This window comes from Typopeltis vanoorti, chromosome 19 (genome assembly GCF_054136105.1).
Source record: "Typopeltis vanoorti isolate ZY-2024b chromosome 19, IOZ_Tvanoo_1.0, whole genome shotgun sequence".
Taxonomy (NCBI): Eukaryota; Metazoa; Arthropoda; class Arachnida; order Uropygi; family Thelyphonidae; genus Typopeltis; species Typopeltis vanoorti.
The window spans coordinates 51,077,372-51,100,090 of NC_143567.1; the positions used below are offsets into that span (position 1 = coordinate 51,077,372).

General features: G+C 34.0%; 1 protein-coding gene across 2 annotated transcripts in view; it reads right to left on the reverse strand.

Moving 5' to 3' along the window:
• Positions 1 to 22,719, reverse strand: part of tefu (Serine/threonine-protein kinase tefu) — a 409,445-nt gene that overhangs the window by 173,540 nt on the left and 213,186 nt on the right. For both annotated transcript variants that reach the window (XM_090409436.1, XM_090409435.1), the window contains exons 18-20: positions 20,519 to 20,840; positions 8,314 to 8,462; positions 1,091 to 1,186 (exon numbers count right to left, since the gene is read on the reverse strand). In XM_090409436.1, coding sequence (XP_090265562.1) covers positions 1,091 to 1,186; positions 8,314 to 8,462; positions 20,519 to 20,840 — 567 coding nt within the window. The remainder of the gene's footprint in view (positions 1 to 1,090; positions 1,187 to 8,313; positions 8,463 to 20,518; positions 20,841 to 22,719) is intronic.

Sequence of the window (22,719 nt, forward strand, 5' to 3'; positions counted from 1 at the left end):
AATTCTGCAGGATGGCAATCAATGACAGTGCTAATTCTGACTTTGAAAGGATTAAAAACAGAAAACTTTCTGCCTGTGCCAATGGCAATTGTGTCTTCCAATCTCTTGCAAAAGTTGCTGGGTACAATTTTTGTCCATTTGCACTCTTATTGCATATTTGCACTATTATTGTTAAATAATTCATGGTAAAATATTTTAAAACTCTGAAAAATATATACTGTCAAGATGATAAAGAATAGGTGTTAGTTTAAGAGCTTATCTCTTGAGCACAATATCCAGAACCGAGGATATTGTGCTCAATATCCTCGGTTCTGGATATATCCAATATATATCCAGAACAGAGGTTCTGGATATATGACCGTTTCAATGCATTCGATAAGTGCCAGCTGAGTATATAGAAGATTGTAGAGATGACCAGAAACCGTTTCAGGTTGTTTAGTATTCTTCTGATGTATTTTTGCTGGAAAAACTACAGGAGGCATAAAGTGCTTAGTTTCTGGTATTGCCATACCAGAAACTAAGCACTTAATTTTCCTTGGTGATCTATGCAGGGGTTGGGAGGAAAAGAGTGATGCCTGGAGATTACATAGTTCTTGTTTTCTTAGTTAGGTGTTCACTGCTTATGGTCACATATCACTGATAAAATGTATGAGTTTTTCTTCATGTCTCACAGACTGATAAACATACTAATATATAAACAGCTAACATTGTAACTTCAACTAGTATATAGGGTTAATATTAGTTGATGGCATTAACAAAAGCTTATAATGACCAGGTTTGGTAACAATGCCACTATGACTCACACACACAAACACAGGCAAATCAGTCAGGGAACACACGTGCAAATGACAGACAGAAATACTATTTGGGGGGGGAGGTAGGTGGTGTAGTGTGGATTAAGTTACAAATGGTGGGTCGTGGGGGTATATAGTGCCTTATGGCAGTGAGTCCTTAGACTCAATGGGTCTAAGTTACTTAATAACAATATTAGGTAACCATGGTATTTCACTCAGACTGACACATGATTATTGAGATATTTGCCTGATTATGTCTCACATGGGTAATCAATCATTGTTAAAATATTTCTTACCATGCTACTTCCATGTTTTCTGCAAAACTTTCTTGGTCTTTACACATCACATAATAAAGACTCTTATATAGAGACTGCTGGAATCCACTACTACAGCTATAATCAGAAATATACAAGACAGTTTAAATATGTATTTGTAAAATGTATTAGTCATTATATGTTTTGGTTCATGCATCTGAAACTTTCTCTCACATCCACACACACACACACATATGCCATAAACCTTTATAGCATATACTGGCTGAATGATTTAAATCACATAATTCAATTGCACATTGATAATAAAAAGATATGAAGGTCACAAAATTGTGCAACTTATTTTGCTAAATAGTTATTAGTTATTATTATTTTTGGCTATACTACAATCAGGTGGAGTATATATGAAGTGCAAAATGTATGAAACTAAAATAATTCAAAAATTATAAACTGAACTTGAAATCTCATGAAATGTAAAGAATTTGAAGTTACAAAACTAATTTATTACATAACTTCATCGAAAGCTGTTAAAATTTCAAAACTGTTAAAAGAAAATAAAAATTGTTTGCAATAATAAAAAAAGGAGAAAATTCATAATGTAAGAACCAATGTTTGATAACCAAAGAAAATATAACTGATGAAGGTATCAAAAAGAGTATTTATAGAGGCAGCAGTGCCTCTTCTGCTAAATTGATCCTATTAATTATCTCAAAGAGTTGAGATCAATAAATCTAGTAAGAGAAACAAAATAAAGTAAAGGTGAATGATAAAAACTGGCAAGAAGAAAAAAAAAGAAGAAAGTTTTAGAGTACATAAAAGAAGTGCTGAAGGTAATAAATGATAAACTATATAAAGGAAGAAAATAGTATGCCAAAAAAAAAAAAAAAGGGATATAGCAAGAAGGGCTCTCCACTAAGCAGAAATCACAATCAGATAATATACTTTTATCTGTGGAGAAAAGATACACCTCTCATGTGTTTATAAACTTGCAAAACAAGTTCCTACAAGACAGTCAAGGAACCTATATTATCTTGGTTTGCAAGTTAAAAAAGTGGTAACCTGATAATAATAGTCTTTACTATTATCAGGTGTCCACATGAAGTCTGAACAGACAAGTATGGTTTGGCAGTTTGGGACATAACTGACCAAACTCTATTCTGCAAACCCCACACAAATACGACAATACATTATAAATGTCATGCTGGCTGTGTTACTAATGGTTAAAAAGGGCTGATATTTTCAACAAGAACAAACAGTGAAAAGTCAACTATCAGAAAAAAAACAAAGCAAATAGGCACCATCAATGGAAAAGGAGTTACTACTCTATTATGGCTGTTCAGACACTGATTATCACTTGTTGTTTAGAGGAGGAAACACACACACACATCCAGGGATAATAATTAACCAACTAATTTCAGTTGTTAGATTATTACAACAATATTTTGCATTGGTTTCCAAGGCAAAGATATACTCAGAACATTACTGTTTCATAGGGTGAAGCAAGATGCTTTTTTATACTCCCCATTGTCTGATACCTAAGAAACAATGAAGGGGAAAAATTTATGAACTATTAGCTCGCCCTATGAAGGCAAGTGAGTTAGGTATCTTCACTTAATAATAAAATGGCTTTAGGTCTTTTACGTAGAGGTCTGTTTCAATGTAGTTTGCAGTTTGTTGCACCAGTTCACTAGGGTGTATAGGCGTTTAACACAAAGATATAAACATTAATGCTATAAGTCATATATTTCTCATATATAATTAGCAAAAAGGTGTATCATTTTATTATTAGCAACACTCGGAATAAGAGATAGTTAGTTGCAAAGTAAATTCTATTTGCCAAAAATTATATAATTGTTTAATCCTTTATCCAAGCACACAGTATGCCTGTAAAGTATCTTCATGGTTAGGCTATGTGTATAATAGATACTACTGACTTCACATCAATTGTCTTAGTATCCCACAATGCAAAACACACATCCTTTCAAATATGTACAAGGAGTACCCAAAAATAACTGGAACAAGAACTTGGTGCATACACATTTTCTAGTTACAGATGATGCTACTAGGCATTGTGAGTGTAAAGTTTTCCAAGCCAGTCTGGCAAGTGGCTTTACCCTGTGTGAACTGATTTGTTGTTCTAGCTGCTTTTTTGTTAGTGCTTATAAATAGTTTGGTAATTTTGTGATGGCTGACCACAAGGAACAGAGTGTATGCATGAAATTTTGTTTTCGTTTGGATAAAACTGCAGCTGAAACTATTGTTTTTGCTTTGGCAAAATGCAGGTCTACAAGTGGTTTTCCTGTTTCAGAAATGGGGGACATGTCAGTTGAAGACCAACCCTGATCTGGCCAACCTTCGACAAGCAGAAATGATGAAAACATCGAAAAGGTTTGCCAGGCAATCAATGAAGATCATTGAAGGACCATTAAGCAAGTTTCTGAAGACTCAAAATTTGTCACTGAGTTGGTGCCAGTGAATTTTAACAGCAAATTTGCAAATGAAACGTGTCTGCTAAATTTGTGTCTCATTTGCTTACCTCATATGCCTCATTAGAGGATAATAATTAAAAAAAAAAATTGTGAATGTTTGCTGCAATTGAGGGAGCAAGTTCTTAATGACCAGTACTTTCTTTCAAAAGTTGTAACCAGGGATGAGTCTTGGTGCTACGGTTATGATCCAGAAATAAAACAAGCAAATTCACAGAGACTCAAGAAGGTATGTCAAGTTTGATCAAATGTCAAGATTCCTTGAAAGCTTTCATGAGTAAGTTGCAAAACTGGAAGAGAAAAGTCAAGCTATAAAATGTTGAAATAATAATATAAGAGGTATATTATTACAAGATATAAGAGGTTGAAGACAAAGTGCTTTGAAAATTTATGAACAATGAAATTTTGCAGCATTTGACAGCACTGGAAAATGAATTTAGCTGATATTTTCCTGAACATAGTGATGAGGAGTTGGATTTAGTGCAAAATCCATTCCAGTTATCAGTGGAAAAAGTTCCTGAAGATCATCAAGATGAATTTCTGGAGCAAGAGGAATGAGAAATCAATCACAGAATTTTGGCCTTTGAGATGTGATAGCTACCTAAAAGTCAAGATAGAGCCATAGAAAATGTTGATGGATTTTAAAACTTGAATAAAAGTAATTTTCATATACTCATAACTAATTAATGGATTACCTCAATAAACAAAAAGTTCAAAAGAATGTTAAATAAACATGATATTGTAATGGGCAGAAAGAGCTATTCATACATTGCTTCCATTTGTGTCGACATATCTTTGTGAATCAGGCTTTTCAACTTTGATGCAAATGAAACAACAAAATAGGTTGGAGGTTGAAAATGACTTGCATTGTGCCCTTTCAAGCACTCCTCTTCATATTCAAGAATTGGTAAAGGAAAAACAATCATAGGTTTCTCGTTGAAAATATTTAAAAGTTCAAAAGAATTAGCATTCTTTTGAACTTTTTGTTTGTTGAAGAATGCTTTAGTTTAATCCATTATTTAGTTATGAATATAAGAAAATTACTTTTATTCAAGTTTTAAAATCCATCATTTTCTATGGCTACTAAATTTGTAAAACTCCACTATAAAAATAATCCCAGTAAATAAATGCATATGTACTAATATAGAAAATGAATAAAATATTTTCAATATTGTGTCCATATTATTTGAATGCACATTTTAATCAGACAATTTTGGAAAGGGGGGGGGGATGATATTCAGGCATATGGTAAAAGGGATGCATGGAGCAAAAAAGGCAGGGAACCACTGGTCTAGATAGTCGATTCGTTGAGTATGATGCAAAGTTGAATACAATGAAAAGGGACATAGCTGAGAGAGAAACCCTGTAGGTTGATTTAAATAAATTGGTAGTATGAGCAAAATAATAAGTCTAAGTTCAGGTTAGGTTAGGTTATGCATTTCGATGAGGATGTTGCAGCAAGTGAGTATTATATTAAAGATAATTTGCTACAAGTGGTTAACAAAGGTAAAGACCCAGGGGTTATGGTAAGCAGTGTCATGACATCAAACAACTGCAACATTAAAGAGAACACTAATTTGTAGGAATAAGGAAGTTATTCCCCTACTTTACAAGACTAAATCTGGGCTACTATGTTTAGAAATGAACACCTAGGTTTGGAGGAGACAACAGAAAAGATCAAGAGCAAGGAATATGGTCTTCAAAATTTCAGTAATAGACAGAAGAGAGGAGTGATAACACACACACACACACACACACACACACACACACACACACACACACACACACACACACACACACACACACACACACACACGTGCACACCAGGGTTATCCCTGGAAGCTGAGAAAAAATGTGGTTAGGAAGCATATGAGATCCATGTTTTTCTTATGGTGTGGGGTGAGAGTTTAAAATAAGCTATCAGTGAGAGTATTAAGTATATATTCAGTGAATGTGTTGAAAGAGAGATATAATAGATATTTAGGTGATCTGGAAAGGACCTTCTCTTGATGAGCTCTTGGGCTTCCTGGAGAAGCCCATATAACAATAATAGTAAGAATAATAATACTAAAGATCATTTGTATAAGTCTAGGCTAGCAAGTATTATGTGATGACAAGTAAAGTAATAATGCATTATTGCATTAAGCTGGCTGGGAAACTACTGTTCTTCTTTCTGAAAATATAAAGAAATTATATTTTAAAAATCACTTGACAACTTCTTCTGAAACAGCAGCAGGATGACTCCAAAGTCAATTTAAGGCATAGGAAATAATTAATCTTTCTTCATGAATGAATATCAGCTATGATTTGAGGTTAATTGTAAACACAATAATAATTCTCTACACAGCATGCCTCAACTACTATAGCTGCTGGCATTTCTTCTAGCATGTTTTGGGACTAGTTCTAGTCTCAAAATACTTTAAATGTACACATTTCTTATTGTATCTTTCCTAGTTTTGCCAATATTGTCCTCACAACTTTGTTCTACTGCATGTCTGCTACTTATCTCTTTTTGTTAGTTTCCAAGTGTTAAATTGTGAATGAAGAATTTTATGATTATTAATACTTCATTCATGATTTAACATGAATTGCATTTCCTGAGCTAAGTTTACTCCTAAGTAAATTGTAATTTAAACACTTACTGTTTTTTGTTCATTGAAATAATAATTGGAATTTTTTTTAGTTATTTATCTTATATAAATTCTTTATATTAACTTGTAAATGTATCCTAAGCAAACTGTAACATATGCATTTCAGTTGTTGTTACTGAAAGTGAAAGTATTTCTAAGGGACTCTGCTAATGTGATTTGATTGGCTGCTATCAGAAAACTAAGTCATTTTAAGATAGCACGTGCCTTAGCATTGGCAACTGTACAACAATCACGTGGGAATTTCATTGTAAACTGAAAGAGCGGAGAAAAACAAGTTTGAGAGGGAAAAAGAGAGAGGATTTATAAGATAGAGGAAGAAGGAACCAAAAGGAAAATGGAGAGAGTATAGGAAGATCGTGAGATGTGATCTAACCTGGGATCATACAACATAATAAAGATTTGGAAACTTGTTCCTATTTTAATGAATCTTACTTCGAACTCATATTTATTTATAGTTTCCTGTCACCTTGTAAAGGAATTTACCTGAGTGAAAGGATAATAATATGATTGAGATTTATCATAAGACAAGTTATTACGACCAAGAAAATACATTTTCCAGTCTTAACAAATAAGTTATTGAACTCAGGGATACTATAAGTTTTGTGTTGCCTATAGTGGAAGATTATCAAGAGCCTAGAAGTGTTGTAAGAGTTTTCCATAATGTGCAAGCTATGATAATCATACCGGTAAGAATATCTATTCTATAGCTAACGTGTGATAGAGTTGCTTGTGTCCGGAGAACTTGGTCAAATTTCGTGTTGCTGGAGCCAGCTAGTCAAGCTTGAATGAGTGATATTATAAAACATTTCCTTGTGAAACTAACGTAAGAAACTTCATTGAAGAATTAGTTCGTGTTTGAATGTGTTTTCTCACAATGTATATGTAAATTTAAGACTGAGCCTTTTAAAATCTATTTTAATCCTCTGATAGATATTGATGATGTCAACTGTTTGATAAAATTGAAATTTGTGATTATTCTGTGAGACTAAAAAAAGAATTAATTTTTAAGTGTTTTGCTGAATATTGTTGTTGTTTAAGGTGAAACTAAGTTGAAATCCTAACGGATGAGAATTGTGATAGCCTTATATATATGTTCTAGCAGTAAATGATGCACTCAGCTGAGTATAATCTAAATACTTTATAGAATGCATAAATTAATTTCTAATTGTATTGATCTTAATAGAGTTCTTGTTTCTTATGTAAGAATAATTTTGAGAGAGAATTAAATATCTTGTTTAACTTGATTCTTGTGCTTGCTTAATTTCAGTTTCATTGCACTGCTCATTAAAATACGAATCATGCGGGAAACCCTATGTATAAGTAAGAAAATTTCAGTCTGTAGTAAATTCACATTGCTGTTGTGCTATTTGATGATTGATTCCTTCACAATAACTGTGTGATTTCAAACACAGAGTGGCGCAGTATAATAAAAATTTTCATTATGTTTGAAAGTGGGGTCAACCAACAGCTAGCAAATATAAGGTTGGATGAAAGACAAAACCAACACAAGTCTTTGCTGCATAAGATAAAATGGGTATAAAAGTAACTTCTATTAATCAAAAGCTTACACTTAAAAGTGTCCCAAAGTAGATTACCTACACTGTTAAAAAAAGCTTTGGACCAGTGAAATTTTCCTTCATACATCCTGATCTAAACTTCCATCACTAGAACATATACTTCTCCAATATTTTAAGTTAATTCGTTATCTCCTAGCTCTTACATTTCGCATAGCTATTCTTGGGCATAGCTATTTCTTCTTTTCCTATGCCTATCTTTTCCAAACGTTTTCAGACTTTATCCCATTAAAACCAATTAAAGGTTTTTTTTATATCAAGAAATGCTATAAGTAAGTTTTTTTTCTCCATAATTTCTCTTAGTGAAAATCAAATCAACAGTTGACTGCCTTTTTTCTAAAACCAAACTGCTCTTCTCTTAGACCTTTCTCTATTTTATACTTTATTAATGTTGTCATATCCTACTGCACATCTTTCTATTATACAAGTATATACAGACACTGTATAAAAAAAAGAATACATTTAAAAGTATATAAAAAGCACATAAGACATTTACAAAAATAAAATAACTAAAATAAAATTACGACAAAACATACTTGTCTATTAGTGGAATATCCCACTGTGATGCTCGCCATGCACATTCACACTGATATTCTAAAAGTTCTGAAGATGGTTCACCCCCTTCATCTGAGATATTTCTAATATATCCCAGCTGAACATGATAGAGTCCACATTTTTGTAATGACTGAAAATAAATTAGAAAATAAATGCACTTTTCAGACAAATAAATAATCATTATTTGCTTGGATTATCAGTATTCTATGAAAAACTGTCTAGTTCATATTTTCAAAATGGAGAATGTATTACTAGTAAGGGAATAGAAATACAAAGTTCAGAAGTGTGGCAAGACTTTGGTGCTTATGATTATTCATTCTACCTCTTGAAGTATTAAGTTATGGTATTCTGTTAAGGCAAAATAAACTATGAATTTATTAGCTACAGGAATACATAAACCATATCCAAATAATTTAAGTAGTGGAATGAACCAAAACGGTTCATTCCATGTACACGGTTTAAGTTGAGGGGACAATAAGGAGTAAAATGGATGTTGTAATCTTGCAAGAGAACTTGAATAGAGTGGGTGAATGGGCAAGTGTGTGGGGATTCCAGTTCAGTGTAGCAAAGTGCAAAGTTTTAAAATTTGAGAAGCAAAGATGGGATGCAGATTATAAAATTGGTGGGGACATCTTGGAGTAGATGAAAGATTTGAGGGGTGATGCAGGATAGGGACCTGAAATTTCAGAGCCATTTTTATAAATTTATGAGAATGGCACTGGGCATTAAGGCAATGATGCAGGGAACACTGACATGTATGAATAAGGATGTTATGATTCCATTATATAAGGCTTTGATCAGACTGCACATAAATGACAGATTTGGTCATTTTGGTTTCTAAGTGATGAATGGATGTTGGAAAGAAGAATGACCAAGTTTTCTAGTCTACAGAATGTTAGGTATGAAAACAGAATGAGGAAATGTAATTTGCAGTGACCAGTAGATAGAAGGAAGAGGGACAACATGATCGAGACATATGGGGTTATTACCAGATTAATATGGATTAGACTTCGTATAGAATGAGCAGAGACAGGGGGAGAACAAGAGACCATCCCTAGAAGCAGTGTAAGGAGGGCGTTAGTAGTGGGTTTTTTTTTAATGGAAAGTGGTAGGTAGTTGAAATGCATTGCCTGAGAGTGCAGTGAGTGTGCAGATGGTGAGTGCATTTGTCATTAGTAGACCTTGGATGAGTTGTTTGACTCAACAGAGGTCTGACGATGATGTGTATTTTCCCTTCAACCTTATGGTTGGTGGGGTAAGGAGATCATTACAAAGTAAGGTGGTTTCCCATTGCCTTCCTTGCCCTACAGTAAGTGTTTATGACTGAAGACGTCATAAACACTATGTTCTCCGTCCCCTCCCCATCTCTGCTCATTCTATATGAAATCTAATCCATATTAATCTGGAAAATCTGAGTTTCAGGGCAAAAAAACCCCTCCAACACTGAATGAGACCAGTTAACTCTCCTTTAGTCAAAAATACCTGATAAAGGTTCCTTATGTCATGGACAGGAATTAAATCCAGGTCTTTCTGACGAAAGGGCTTTGTTTATACTGACAGAATTACGAGGGTTGTTTGAAAAGTTTTGTAAAAAAATAAGTTAAACACATTTTTTTTGAAAAATCACCTTTATTTCTCAACACAGTCTCCATCAAGGTCTACACATTTGGTTCAGCAAGTTTCCAATTTTTTTCATCCCATCTAAAAAAGTAGGATTTGTCAAATTGTGTAAAATAGTCATCGACAGCCTTGATGACATCCTCGTTTGAAGAAAATTTTTTCCCACCAAGCCAAATTTTTAAGTTTGGGAACAAGAAGTAGTCACATGGGACCAAGTCCGGAGAATACGGTGGATGTGGAACCAATTCAAACCTCAATTTGTGCGATTTTGCCTTTGCGATGGCCGATGTGTGGAACGGTGCATTGTCTTGATGAAAGAGCACTTATTTTTGTGCCAATCTTGGCTGTTTTTTCTTCAGTTCTTCTTTTAAACAGTTGAAAAGTGATGCATAATAGACTCCTGTTGTTGGCTTACCCTTTTCCAAATAGTCTATCTTGATAATTCCTTGGGAATCCCAAGAAACAGTGGCCATCACCTTCCCACCTGACCAAATGGTCTTGGCTTTTTTTCGGTGATCTTTCACCGGGCATTGTCCACTGTTTTGACTGTACTTGAACCAAGGTGTATAGTGGTGGATCCAAGTTTTGCCTGCAGTCACGAATCGATGCAAAAAAATCCCGCAAATTGCAGTTAAATATTGCCAAACACTGCATTGAAATGTCTTTTTACATGCGTTTCTGATCGATAGTCAACAATCGCGGCACCCATTATGCACACAGATTTTTCATGTGCAATTTTTCATGCAGGATATTATACACTTGTTCAGTTGAGATGCCTGCAATCTCATGCACTTTCACTCGGCAGTCTTTCATAACGATACCATGGATTTTGCCAATCATTTCCTTCATAGTGATCTCAGTCAAGTGTCTGGAGCATGCTTTATCTTCGATGAACTTACGACCATGTTTTAAACTCATTTATCCAAAAATAAATAGTCTTTAATATGCAGAGTCCCCATGAACTGGATGTAAGTTAGTTTTGATCTGCACGGCCATCCACTTCTTCAAATAAAAGTGTTTTATCACTGCACGAAACACGATTTTCTCCATTTTTATGAAAAATATGAACATGGTCATTTTAAATGTTTGTCAAACGAGAACTACATGTCACATGTGGCTAAAATTTCGCCAGTGGTCAGGAAAAAGATTTGTGCCAACACTGGTATGAATGAATGAATTGCATCACTGTCTATTGGAAATTTACCAAACTTTCAAACAACCCTTGTATAGAGGCTCCAATGATGATGATGATGATAATAACTTATTATTAGAGGTATTAGTTCCTTCCTAATACCTCTATTTTTAACATGCTTTTGCCACTAATGCCATCTGTTCACTCCCCTAATCTTTCTCAGAATTCTCATACTGGAGATCTCTAATCTTTGATCATGTACTTCATTTCTAACAACCCAACAATCACATCAAAACTTAAAACTGGTTTGGACACTGTCTTATATACTATTAGTTTAGTGTTCTGGCTAATTTCTCTCTTTTTCCATATAAATATATTGAACTGGCTTCCCACCATGCCAGCTTTGATTATTCTGTTGTCTATTTCCAACTTTAACTTGCCATCTTCACTTTAAAACTGTGTCTAAATAGCTGAAATATCTTACTTGTTCTATAGGTTCTCCATTCAGAATTCAACTGAAGTTTTCTGTGCTCCTGCCTATTTTTATAGTTTGTCTTTCTTCTACTTTTCATGACAAATATTGTATCGTTGTTATTCAATTTAGTCAGAGAATCCCAAAGATTTGCAAAGAGCTAAGTTTGATATCTCCAATTCTAATATCAGGTTTAATGCTACTTCCTTTTATAATGCAATCCATATAGATGATGAATAAGAGTAGAAATAATGTTGACCTTTGTCTTACAGCTGATTTAAAATCAAACCATCTTCCTGTATTTCCTTCAATTGTAACTGCTGAATTACAACTTAAATATAGACTATGTACTGTTCCATTTACTCAATATAACTGTAGTGCTTTGTAAAGATTTTCCCTGGCCACCTTGTTGTATACCTTTTCTAGATCTATAAAACTTAAGCACAGATCCTTGTTATATTTCCAGGATTTCTTAGCTGTTATAAAGTGAAAATCTGATCCTGACAACCTCTATTTGGCCTGAACACGGCTTGCAAATGTAAGTTTCTGTGGTTTGGCAGTGCTCTGTGGGAAGTTTTTGGTATTGAGACCACATTATAATATAAATAAAGATTTTAAAAATAAATCTTTATTTATATTATAATGTCCTTTCCTTCATGTTTATAGGGTGATCAAAATACATCATGAAAATTATGGAAAATTATTTCCATAAATTACAGAGAAGTTTCTCTATTAAGTATTCCAGGTAAGATTTATGCTAACATACTTAAGATGAGGCTGAGAAAAATTGTGGAAGAGAAACTTAGAGAACAACTGTGTTCAGTGGGAAGTTTTCAGTATTGAGACCATATTATAATAAACAATGAAAATTATGTATACTCCATTCATCTGGAATATGACCTTCTGACTGGCCCCTCTGAATTATGCAATGTAGTCACGTCAAAACTTTCATACCTCTATATTTAAGCATTTCTAGATGAATATCATCTATACTGTTCAATCTATATACCAGTAGTCCAGTCGTAAGATACTTCATATACAAACTTTGTTTGCATACATTTGGATAAAAGAATAAACAATATAATTTCTTGGCATGTTCAATTTAACTTAAGTAAAAAAAAAAAATTCTGCAGGTTTTTGATAGCTTTTTAGTACCTGAATATTCATATGTACTCCTTTTTTGCAGTACATATCAATATTCAGGTACTAAAAAGCTATCAAAAACTTGCAAAATTTTTTTAAAAATATTTTCTTGAATATTTTCTACTACTGTTCTGTCTACCGCTGCTTGTTTCATTGAACAGTCTGGATGTCTGGAGTAATTTCTTTGAAATTACTCCAGACATCCTTGAACCAGTGTGAAGATATCACTATCAACCATAACACAGCAATAAGGTTTTTCTTATTTCTGGTGTCCTCTCTCTACATGGTGTTAGTAATGACTAGTTCATATACTGAGCAGAAATCCAGTAGGTACTTACCATTATCATTATTACCTTTGCTCTTTTCTCCAAATTTTCCCCGAACATTCCTATATGCCTCACAGAACTCCTTTCCTGCTCTTCTGTTTAGATCTTCAACAAGAACAACCTTTTCCATTTTCTTTATGTCAACTGCCTACTCTAATGACAGACTCCCTCCTCCACTTCTTCCTCAGGAGAACCTTCTGTGGTACCATAGGCGCAAATAAGTTTCACTGTCCATTTTTTCCATTTTGATTTTTGCCCACATAACTACTTGAAATTGCCTTCCAAACAAGAAGTTTATCTTCCTGTTTGGTGTTGAATGCTATTGATATTCCTCTCTTTCCTTGAACATTGTTGCCCAAATATAACCTCCTATAGTTATTATTTACTAGGATCTCATTAGTCTTTTTTTTTTGTCTCAGTAATGTCAATTATATCCATGTCATACTTTTTCACTTCTTTTGCAAGTTCAGTTTCCTTTTCATTAGGAAAAAGTCTTAAATTACAAACTATTAGGAAAAAGAAAACCAGGACGTCCTCTTAAGAGATTCAATGATGACTTCTAAGACCAAAACAGGCCACTCTAGTATAGGCCACCTAAATCCTTGACAAGCATGATGATGATGATTTCCTTTTCATTAATATCCTTACATTAATATTTCTCACCTTCAATTCTTCTGATGTTGAATTTATTCTTCTTCTTGTAGATGTGAGTTGGAGTTTGTGTCAGTAGCTGACTTTGCGCTGTTTGCCATCCCTGAAAGAGAAACAGAAGTAAGCTTATTTAACCAGGCAATGCCTCATTCAGTATGAAATCCCATTATGTTGTACCATCATGTGTATTTCTGCTTTAAGTCAACAGAGAGTATAATTTGGTCAGCAAAGTTCCAAATTGCCAGCTGATCCTTATTTGTTCAGTACCCAGTGGATAACTACTAATGGAGTGCACCACATGAGGGTGAGGACTGGACATCTAGTCAGAAGCTCAGTAGATGATTCTCTGTATTCCTTAAAGGTGGTATAGGACTGGGAGGAGATCTCCTCCCAGCCCTATACCACACATTTTTCTTTAGGGTTGCTTAAGAGTCAAAGCCTCATAGCTGGGAGGAGATCTCCTAGAACTATACCACCTTTAAGGTAGTATAGATATGTGGCTTTGACCTTCAAGTGATCGCAAATAAAAAACCCCAAAAAAAAAAAAAATTCATAGAAAAAAACCAATATACTACCCACAGTACAAATCTTCTATAGGATTACCACCATTCATGTGGGAGTCATAAAGCAAAGTAACAAATAACAGATAATCTGATTTCACTAAGAGCCATTTTACTGTTATCTCTCAATTTTAAATGCTGATTTATTACTTACAGATAATCTAAATATCGCCTTATATATAGTGCCATTTACACCATTTAATTTTAACATTTTTAATAATTTTCCTCTTGGAGCTTTATCATATATTTTTTTTTCAAATCCTTGTTAAATTCTGAGCATGAATTCTGAACTATTTACCTGCAAGTAAAAATCTGGTCTTGACAATGTTTGGATCAAACTCAACTTTTCTTCCTTAAGTTTCTTTTTCACAACTTTTCTTATCCACTTCTCATAATTCTAGAACAATGATTAATGAAGTTCCACTATAATTTCACATTCAGTTTTTTTTTTTTTTTTACAGAATTTTTGTATGATATGGGAATCCAATTATCTGAGATTTAATCCTTGAAGAAGCCTTCCATATTAAACTGTAGAATTTCATACATTAACGGTACATCAGATAAAATAAACAAGAATACATTATTCAAAAACAGAAAAGGAAAGTAAACGAGATCACAATTGTAGTAGGTACTAACGACTTAACTAACAATACGTTCAGTATGAGAGGACATGAAAGGGTTGTTGGAAAAGGCGAGAGCGAAGAGTGAGAAAGTGAAAATCATCAGTATTTTACCTGATGATAAAAATTAATTAAGAAGAAGGACTATGATGGCAAATGATTGAATGCGTAGGCTGTGTAGAAGGAATGGATGCAAGTTTGTGGATGTGTGGAGTAAGTTTGAGGGAAGACTGGATTTGTATAAGAGGGGATGGCCTACACGTGAATGCATTTGGTATCAGGAGTCTTGAAAAACTAATAACTGGTATGAGACCTAACACAGAGAGTCAGGGAAACCAAATGGGAGGAATAGTAAGAATATGAGTGTAAGAGTGACAATGTTATATAACTATGTTAAAGATGGGAATGGGCTTTGTCATGTAAATGTTGACGAGGAGAGAATGATTTCAACTTTGTGTTCGTCTGGTTCGGACCCATCAAACATGTGCAAAGATGTCTACATGTATAAGGCACTAGAGAAGAATAGAGATCTGCAAGTTGTCCAACTGTGTCATGTAGACTGCAGACAAGAGTATACAAAAGAGCATGCAGGTAGATTATTATGTCTGTACACGAATGCTAGGAGTATCATAAATGAAGGGGTAGAGTTTGTTGCCTTAGTCAATATGTTGCGACCTTAGATTGTAGGCATTAGTGAGACCTGGCTATCAGAATCAAATATACTAACTGCTATCAAGTGTAAAGGGTACAGTATTTTTAGGAAGGATAGACAGGAGGAGGCATGCTGCTAATGATATTGGATGACTTGAATCCAGTTAGAGCTGAGATGTATGACTGTGCTACTACTACTACTACTAACAGTATTTCATGTGGCATGAGTTTGAAGCCATCTAGTGTGAGGTGGTATCTAATAAGATCAATTACATAGTGGGGTGCTGTTACAGACCTGGTGAATTGGTTGCTAGTGATAAGAAATGCATCATCAAATAGGAAAGATGAGTGTGAAAAGAGTAATCATAATGAAAGACTTTAATTATCCAAATATTGAATTGAGTAGAAATAGAATCTCATGAGAAAAACGAAAATGCATTTATTGAGCTGTAGTGGGACAACTTCCTCAAGCAGCATGTGACAGAAGGAACCCAAGGTCAAAGAGTGTTAAATTTGATTATAGTGTCAGAGGTCGTTTTAGTTAAAGAGGTAACTATTCCACCTAAGGTTGGTGACAGTGATCATGTGGTACTCACTTAGGAAGTGACTAAGTTTATGAATGTTCCATTCAGAAAAGATTACATGCTAAACTACAAAGCAGGAAATTATGACCAACTGAGGACTTACTGAGTTCAGTGGAATGGGATCGATTGCTGGATGGGAAGAATATTGACAGTGCATGGAAGCATTGAACAATACTTAAATGATGCAATATCAAAATATGTCCCAAGAGTTTGAAGAATAAATAGGGCAGGAGTCAAATGGATGTGTAATCTTATTAAGCAAGAGATTCATAAGAAAAGGATGATGTGGAAAGAATACCATTTGCATAATGATGATGTCCATTATGAAAATTATAAGCAGCAGGCTAGAATAGTCACAACTGTTATACAGAAAGCTAAGTCTGAGTATGAAAAGAACTGGCTCTGAGTGTGCTAAAGACACCCACAAGAATTCTATTGATATGCTGCAAGTAAAAGAAAGAATGAACATGAAAGAATAATTCTTCTAAATGCAGATGCCATGAGAGTTACAGATGCAGAAAAGGTTGCTCAACTAATGAGTGCCCATTTTGTTAAAAGCTATTGACATGGTGTACGTGACATTGAGCTCACTGCTACCTCTTCATTGGATGAAGAAACTCAGGTGTATGAGGATGAGGTATCAGAGCTGTTGCACAAACTGAATAAGAATTCAGCAATAGGGACTGATGGGATATCGGCATGTGTGCTAAAAGAGTGTTCAGCTGAACTGGCTATTCCTTTTACCAGGCTATTTAATATGAGTTTCAGAACAGGAAAGATTCTGCAGGAATGGAAAGAATGTATGTAATTCTATCACACAAGGGTGTCCAAAGACTGATGTATCCAGCTATCGACCAATTAGTATCTCAGACATGGTGGTGAAAATTTTGGAAAAATTGGTTAGGGCTTGCATTCAGAAATGGGTTGACAGTGAATCTCTACTTTGCAATGAGCAACATGGGTTTACTAAGGGAAAGTCATGTTTTAGCAACTTGCTCACATTCTATAACAATGTTACTGACAAGGGAAATGGATACACCATGATACTTTTGCATTTTGCTAAGGCTTTTGACAGAATACAGCATGGAAGACTGTTGCATAAATTGAAGAATATGGATTTGGATTATAAAATATTAGCGTGGATAAGAAGATGGCTGACTGATAGATGTCAAAAAGTGGTATACGAGGAATGTGAGTCTGCAAGGTTTAAGATAACAAGTGGTGTACCACAAGGATCAGTGCTTGGTCCACTGTTATTCAATCTGTACATTAATGATATTGGGAAGGATTTGACAAGCGACATACAGCTATTTGCTGATGATGCAAAGATAGGTAAGGTAATCAGAAATGCTGCTGATATGCAGTACTTGCAGAATGATTTGAATAGGCTGAAACTGTGGGCATGGGGAAATGGATGGATGTCGGTTCAATGTCAGTAAATGTAGTCATTCACTTCAGTGTGATTAGATATTCAATGTCATATTATATTGGTGGAATTATGCAAGCAATATACAGCTATTTGCTGATGATGCAAAGATAGGTAGGGTAATCAGGAATGCTGCTGATATGCAGTACTTGCAGAATGATTTGAATACGCTGGAACTGTGGGATGGGAAAACGGATGTCAGATCAATGTCAGTAAATGTCAAGTCATTCACTTCAGTGTGATTAGTATTGGTGGGATTATGTTAGAAGATAGGAAGTTGACATTCAGGGGCCATGTAGCCAAGATTGCAAATACAACTCAAAAGATAATTGCAATGCTCAAACAAACATTCACAAGTAAGGATAAGGATGTTATTTTACAAGGCCTTGATAAGGCCTCACTTGGACTATTGTGCGCAGGTCTGGTCTCCTGGTTTCCGTTGTGATTCTGATATTCTGATATAAAAACGATATCAGGATTGTGGAATACTGATTGAGAATTTGTAGACTGCAGACACTAGCAAACAGGAGAAAGAAGGTTGATATAATTGAGACTTACAAACTTCTGAAAGGGTCATACAGGATTTCAATTGATGGAATTTTTTAATTTATGGAGGGTGTGGAAAGGATGAGAGGGCATCATTGGAAGCTAAGAATGAAGGCCACCAAGAAGGGTGTGAGGGTTAGATTTTTCTCTCAGAGGGTGGTACATGACTGGAATGGATTGCCATTGGATGTTGTGAGTGCAAGCAGTGTGAATGAATTCAAGAATAAGTATGATAGCCGGTGCATGTAATATGTGGCTTCTCTCGATGAGCCCCTAACTCACTGGAGTTCTCTCTTAATAATAATAATAATACTATAGAAATACAACCTTAATGCCACCTTTAAACCTCCTGCAAAATTAAAAAACTTATTAATTTCATTTCGCGTTACCCGGTAATCAGCATTCATTTCAGACAAATTATGGAGACTATAACTGTGTTAGAACTAATTACTTTAATTTCCCGATGTTTCAACCTTCATATTAAGACCATCATCTGGAGTACACACACACACACAGATATATATATATACACACACATATACACACACAGAGAAAAGTTATATTATATTTCAAGCAGTATGCCAAAGAGACAATGATTTGCTCAACCGTTATTCTACTGGCCTGACCTCTAGTGGTTAAAAAAAACTACATCAAAGCTATATTCTATTTATAATATTATCAGAGAACAAATTCATATAGATAGATAGTTTTATTACAACAAAAGTGGTGTCCTAATTTAATATGAGAGTTGTTATATTAGAGTTAAGATCCTGGATTAATTACAATCCTATTTATAATTAACTCTTGGTCGTAAAGGTTATGTGGGTAGAATATGTGCCTTCCATATTCTTGGGATTTTTAGACCATCATTATTGTTAAGATTAGGGTGGTTGATAAGAATTTCACAGGCCTCCTTAAATTTACATTCATATCACGTTCATACGGAAAGGCATCTGTTGTTTACATCACACCAAAACGTGGTACAAATGCAAATTTAAGGAGGCCTGTGAAATTCTTATCAACCACCCTAATCTTAATTACAAACTGAATTCCATTTACCTTGCACAACTCAGCAATCTTACTATTCATTATTTCTGAGCAGCACGCTAACAACTTTTCCAAACCTTTATCTGCTGCAACAACTTCCTCAAGTCTCTATTGACATGCTTTTTTCCTCTAACTTTTTTCAACTAAGTCATTTGTGCCTACGACTACCTAATTTTGATACCTGCTCCTTCCTTTTCTGCAATTCAATTATTTGCTTCATTGTTATAGCAGGAAAGCATGTTTTGTGTACTTTATTTTCATCACACCTCTAATGATAGAGTTCCCATAGAATGATATACAACTATCCTTTGACTCTTTCTTCATAATACTAACTTACTCCTTTTCATTCTCATCAGCCAATGTTTTCTTTAGTTGTTTAATATTCTCTTCCAGATGTTTCATTTTTTCTTTTTCACTAACCCTTGCCTAACCTCTTCTACTATGGGCCTGACTCTTGCTCCCATTTCTAATCTAAAAAGACACTTTTCACATACTCATAATAAATAACTAATATAATATGTTTAATTTATACTGAAAGATATACCTGGTTGCATATTATTTTTAGAAGGTTGGGATAACAAAATATTTTGTCATCAAATACGTTTATGACAAAATATTTTTACTCATTGCTCGTCTGTTCCTCTCTCATCCATTCCAAATTTACCCAACTTTCACTTCTGATGTAAATCTTCCAATCTTGATGCTGAAGTCTCCTATCACTATTAAGATTTCTTTTTTTTTTTCCTTCTTTGTTTTGTCAATAAGGATCTTGTAGTTGCTGGTAGGAAGAATCTAATTCATCATCTTCATATGATTGATCTGGAGCAGAAATTTGGATACTTTTGAAAAAAAAAAGATAAAAGAAAACCCTTTTCTTTTCTGTTTAGCGTAATTGTTATCATTCTTGGACTGTGTAGTTATCTAACTAAGACAGAGTTCTGTAAGTGATTATTGACTATTCTGACAACTCCCTGTGCACACACCTTCTCCTGGCCACACCTTTGCCACACCTTCTACTGGCCAGTGGTTTTTGGCAATACCAATTATTCCACACTTGATCCCCTCGAGCTCTTTCCTGAAGAGGATTTCTATAATTTTGTTTAAAAAGAGTCCTTACATTCGAGGTTAAGGAGTCAGTTATTTTTTGATCGTTGTGTTGAATATTGATAGAATCCAAAATCTAGCATAATGATACTGTAACCTGGAAAATTATTGAAGTATAAATGATCAGAGTAATAACTAAGTGCAGCAAATAATGAAGTTAAAAATAGTAACATATCCAAAAGTAATAATTTTGTTAAATACTCAATGCACAATACAAAATCCAATATTATTCAACAATCTTTCGTCATTGCCAAACAAATCTGTTTTTAAATATGGAAAATTAAAGGTTTTATGTTTAGCTTACCTTCAAGATATCAGCTTGAGGTTTAACATCATGGGAAGCATTAAGATCATAAACACTTAGTACTCTGTCCCACATCTTTTGATGCAAATAGTAATTTATTTGTGTCATCTCATGATTTGGAGATATTTCATCACATCCATAAACTCCATCAGGATCTCCAATACTACTATATGCATCTAATAACAACTGGTGACCCATTCTACCATTTAATGGATTCTGAAATGTTAGAACTGACATTGTGGAAGATCCTTGGCTACTCAATTCTGAATTCTCTATTTCTGAAGTGTGTTCTTCTTCTTCTTCTTCTTCAGAAATCCTTGTTCTGTATTAATAAATAAATAATGTACTTCTAATGTTTCTATGATTAAGATACAGTTCAGATAATAATTTCTAGTATATACATTATTTTTATTTTATTTTTTTAATGTGAATCCCAAACCACAAAAGGTTGTAAACTAAATGTATATTAATACTGCAGGAGGGGTAAAGATTTTTTTCCCTATTTTTTTATTAATTACACACACACACTTTTTTTTTTTTTTTTTTTTTTTTTTTTGCAGTTGACCCTTGAATAACATGGGTTTGAACTGTGCAGGTCCACTTATATGCTGATATTTTTTCAATAAATATACTAACATTTTTTAGAGATTTGCGACAATTTGAAAAAACTGGCAGATGAACTGCATAGTTTAGAAATATAAAAAAATTAAGAAAAAGTTAGGTATGTCATGAACGCATAAAGTATACACAAATCTATTATAAAAAGTTAAAATTTATTGAAATGTATGCACACAAACCCTTACAGACTGTACATGGCTTCATTCAGAGTCGAGAGAAATGTAAACAAATGTAAAGATACAGTATTAAATCATAACTGCATAAAATTAACTATTATCAATTTAATTAATTAAATTAAATTAATTAATTAGCATGAAATAGAAAAACTTATAATGATTCATTCATTAGTGTATAGGCTAGGCTACCTACCATAAAGCAATTCTATCAATCACACTAGGCTACCATAAGCAATCATGCTGCTTCTTCATTATCAATGCATGAATCATTATGCCTATAAATAAATATGAATTTCTTTTCACATTATCTTTTCATTTTTGATTCCTAGTGTTAGTAATACGTATAACATCTACAGTGTTTTGTATCTTGTAGACAGATGAGGTACACTTACGGTATTGATGAATACAGTACTGTACTATAAATGAAATGTGTTTTCTCTTCATTATGGTTTTTTTTAATAACTTTTCTTTTTTTCTAGCTTACTTTATTGTAAGACTACAGCCCATAATACATATAACATACAAAATATGTGTTAATTGCCTGTTTATGATATTGGTAAGTTTTTGGTCAACAGTAGGCTATTAGTAGTTAAGTTTTTGGGGAGTCAAAAGTTATACATGGATTTCTGACTGCATGGGAGGGGGAGGGGTCAACGTCCCTAAACCCCCATTTTGTTCAAGGGTCAACAGTATTTATTTTTTTTTTTTTTCATAATCCAGAACTCTGCTCTAGAGATCAAACATGGAACTTTTTCAAGTCTACCTTAAGACTAATAAATATGAATGTTTCTTCAATAAGCAGGGTGGTGGTGGTCTCACAGCAGGCTATGAAATTCACCTCCCACCTAAAGCCAAACATTCATGCTTATAGCAAATTTGAACCCACAACCTATTGGTTGGAGAGTGGATAAGCTAACAATGCACCCAACCAGACTGAAATATTTAGAACATATTCAGATTATTAAATTTGCCCCTGCACTTCCATCTCTCTCTCAACTAGATATCACCACTGTTACTTAATACAAAGATAAAGCTGACCTCCTGGACATCCCTCTTTTCTTCAAATTCCTGCATAGATGACCAAAGGAAATCACCTCCTATACCGGAATCTAAACACCATATACTTTTTATAGCTTTTAGAAAGAAAATCTTCAGAAAACTACTAGATTGGATATTTAATTCTTAAACTTTATAAAACTGTACTGTGTATTAATGCCACTATAACACAGGAGAATAATGACTCAAATCTTCCTCCAATCACATCTTCATTACCTTCCCTATGTGAAGGACCAGGCTGCAGCTCTTCTGGTGTAACCTTTTTTTTTTTTTTTTTTGATGAAAATGTCCAATGCACTTTGCTTATTCTTCTTCTTTTTACCATAAATTTGTTTATAGCAAACAAGCGCA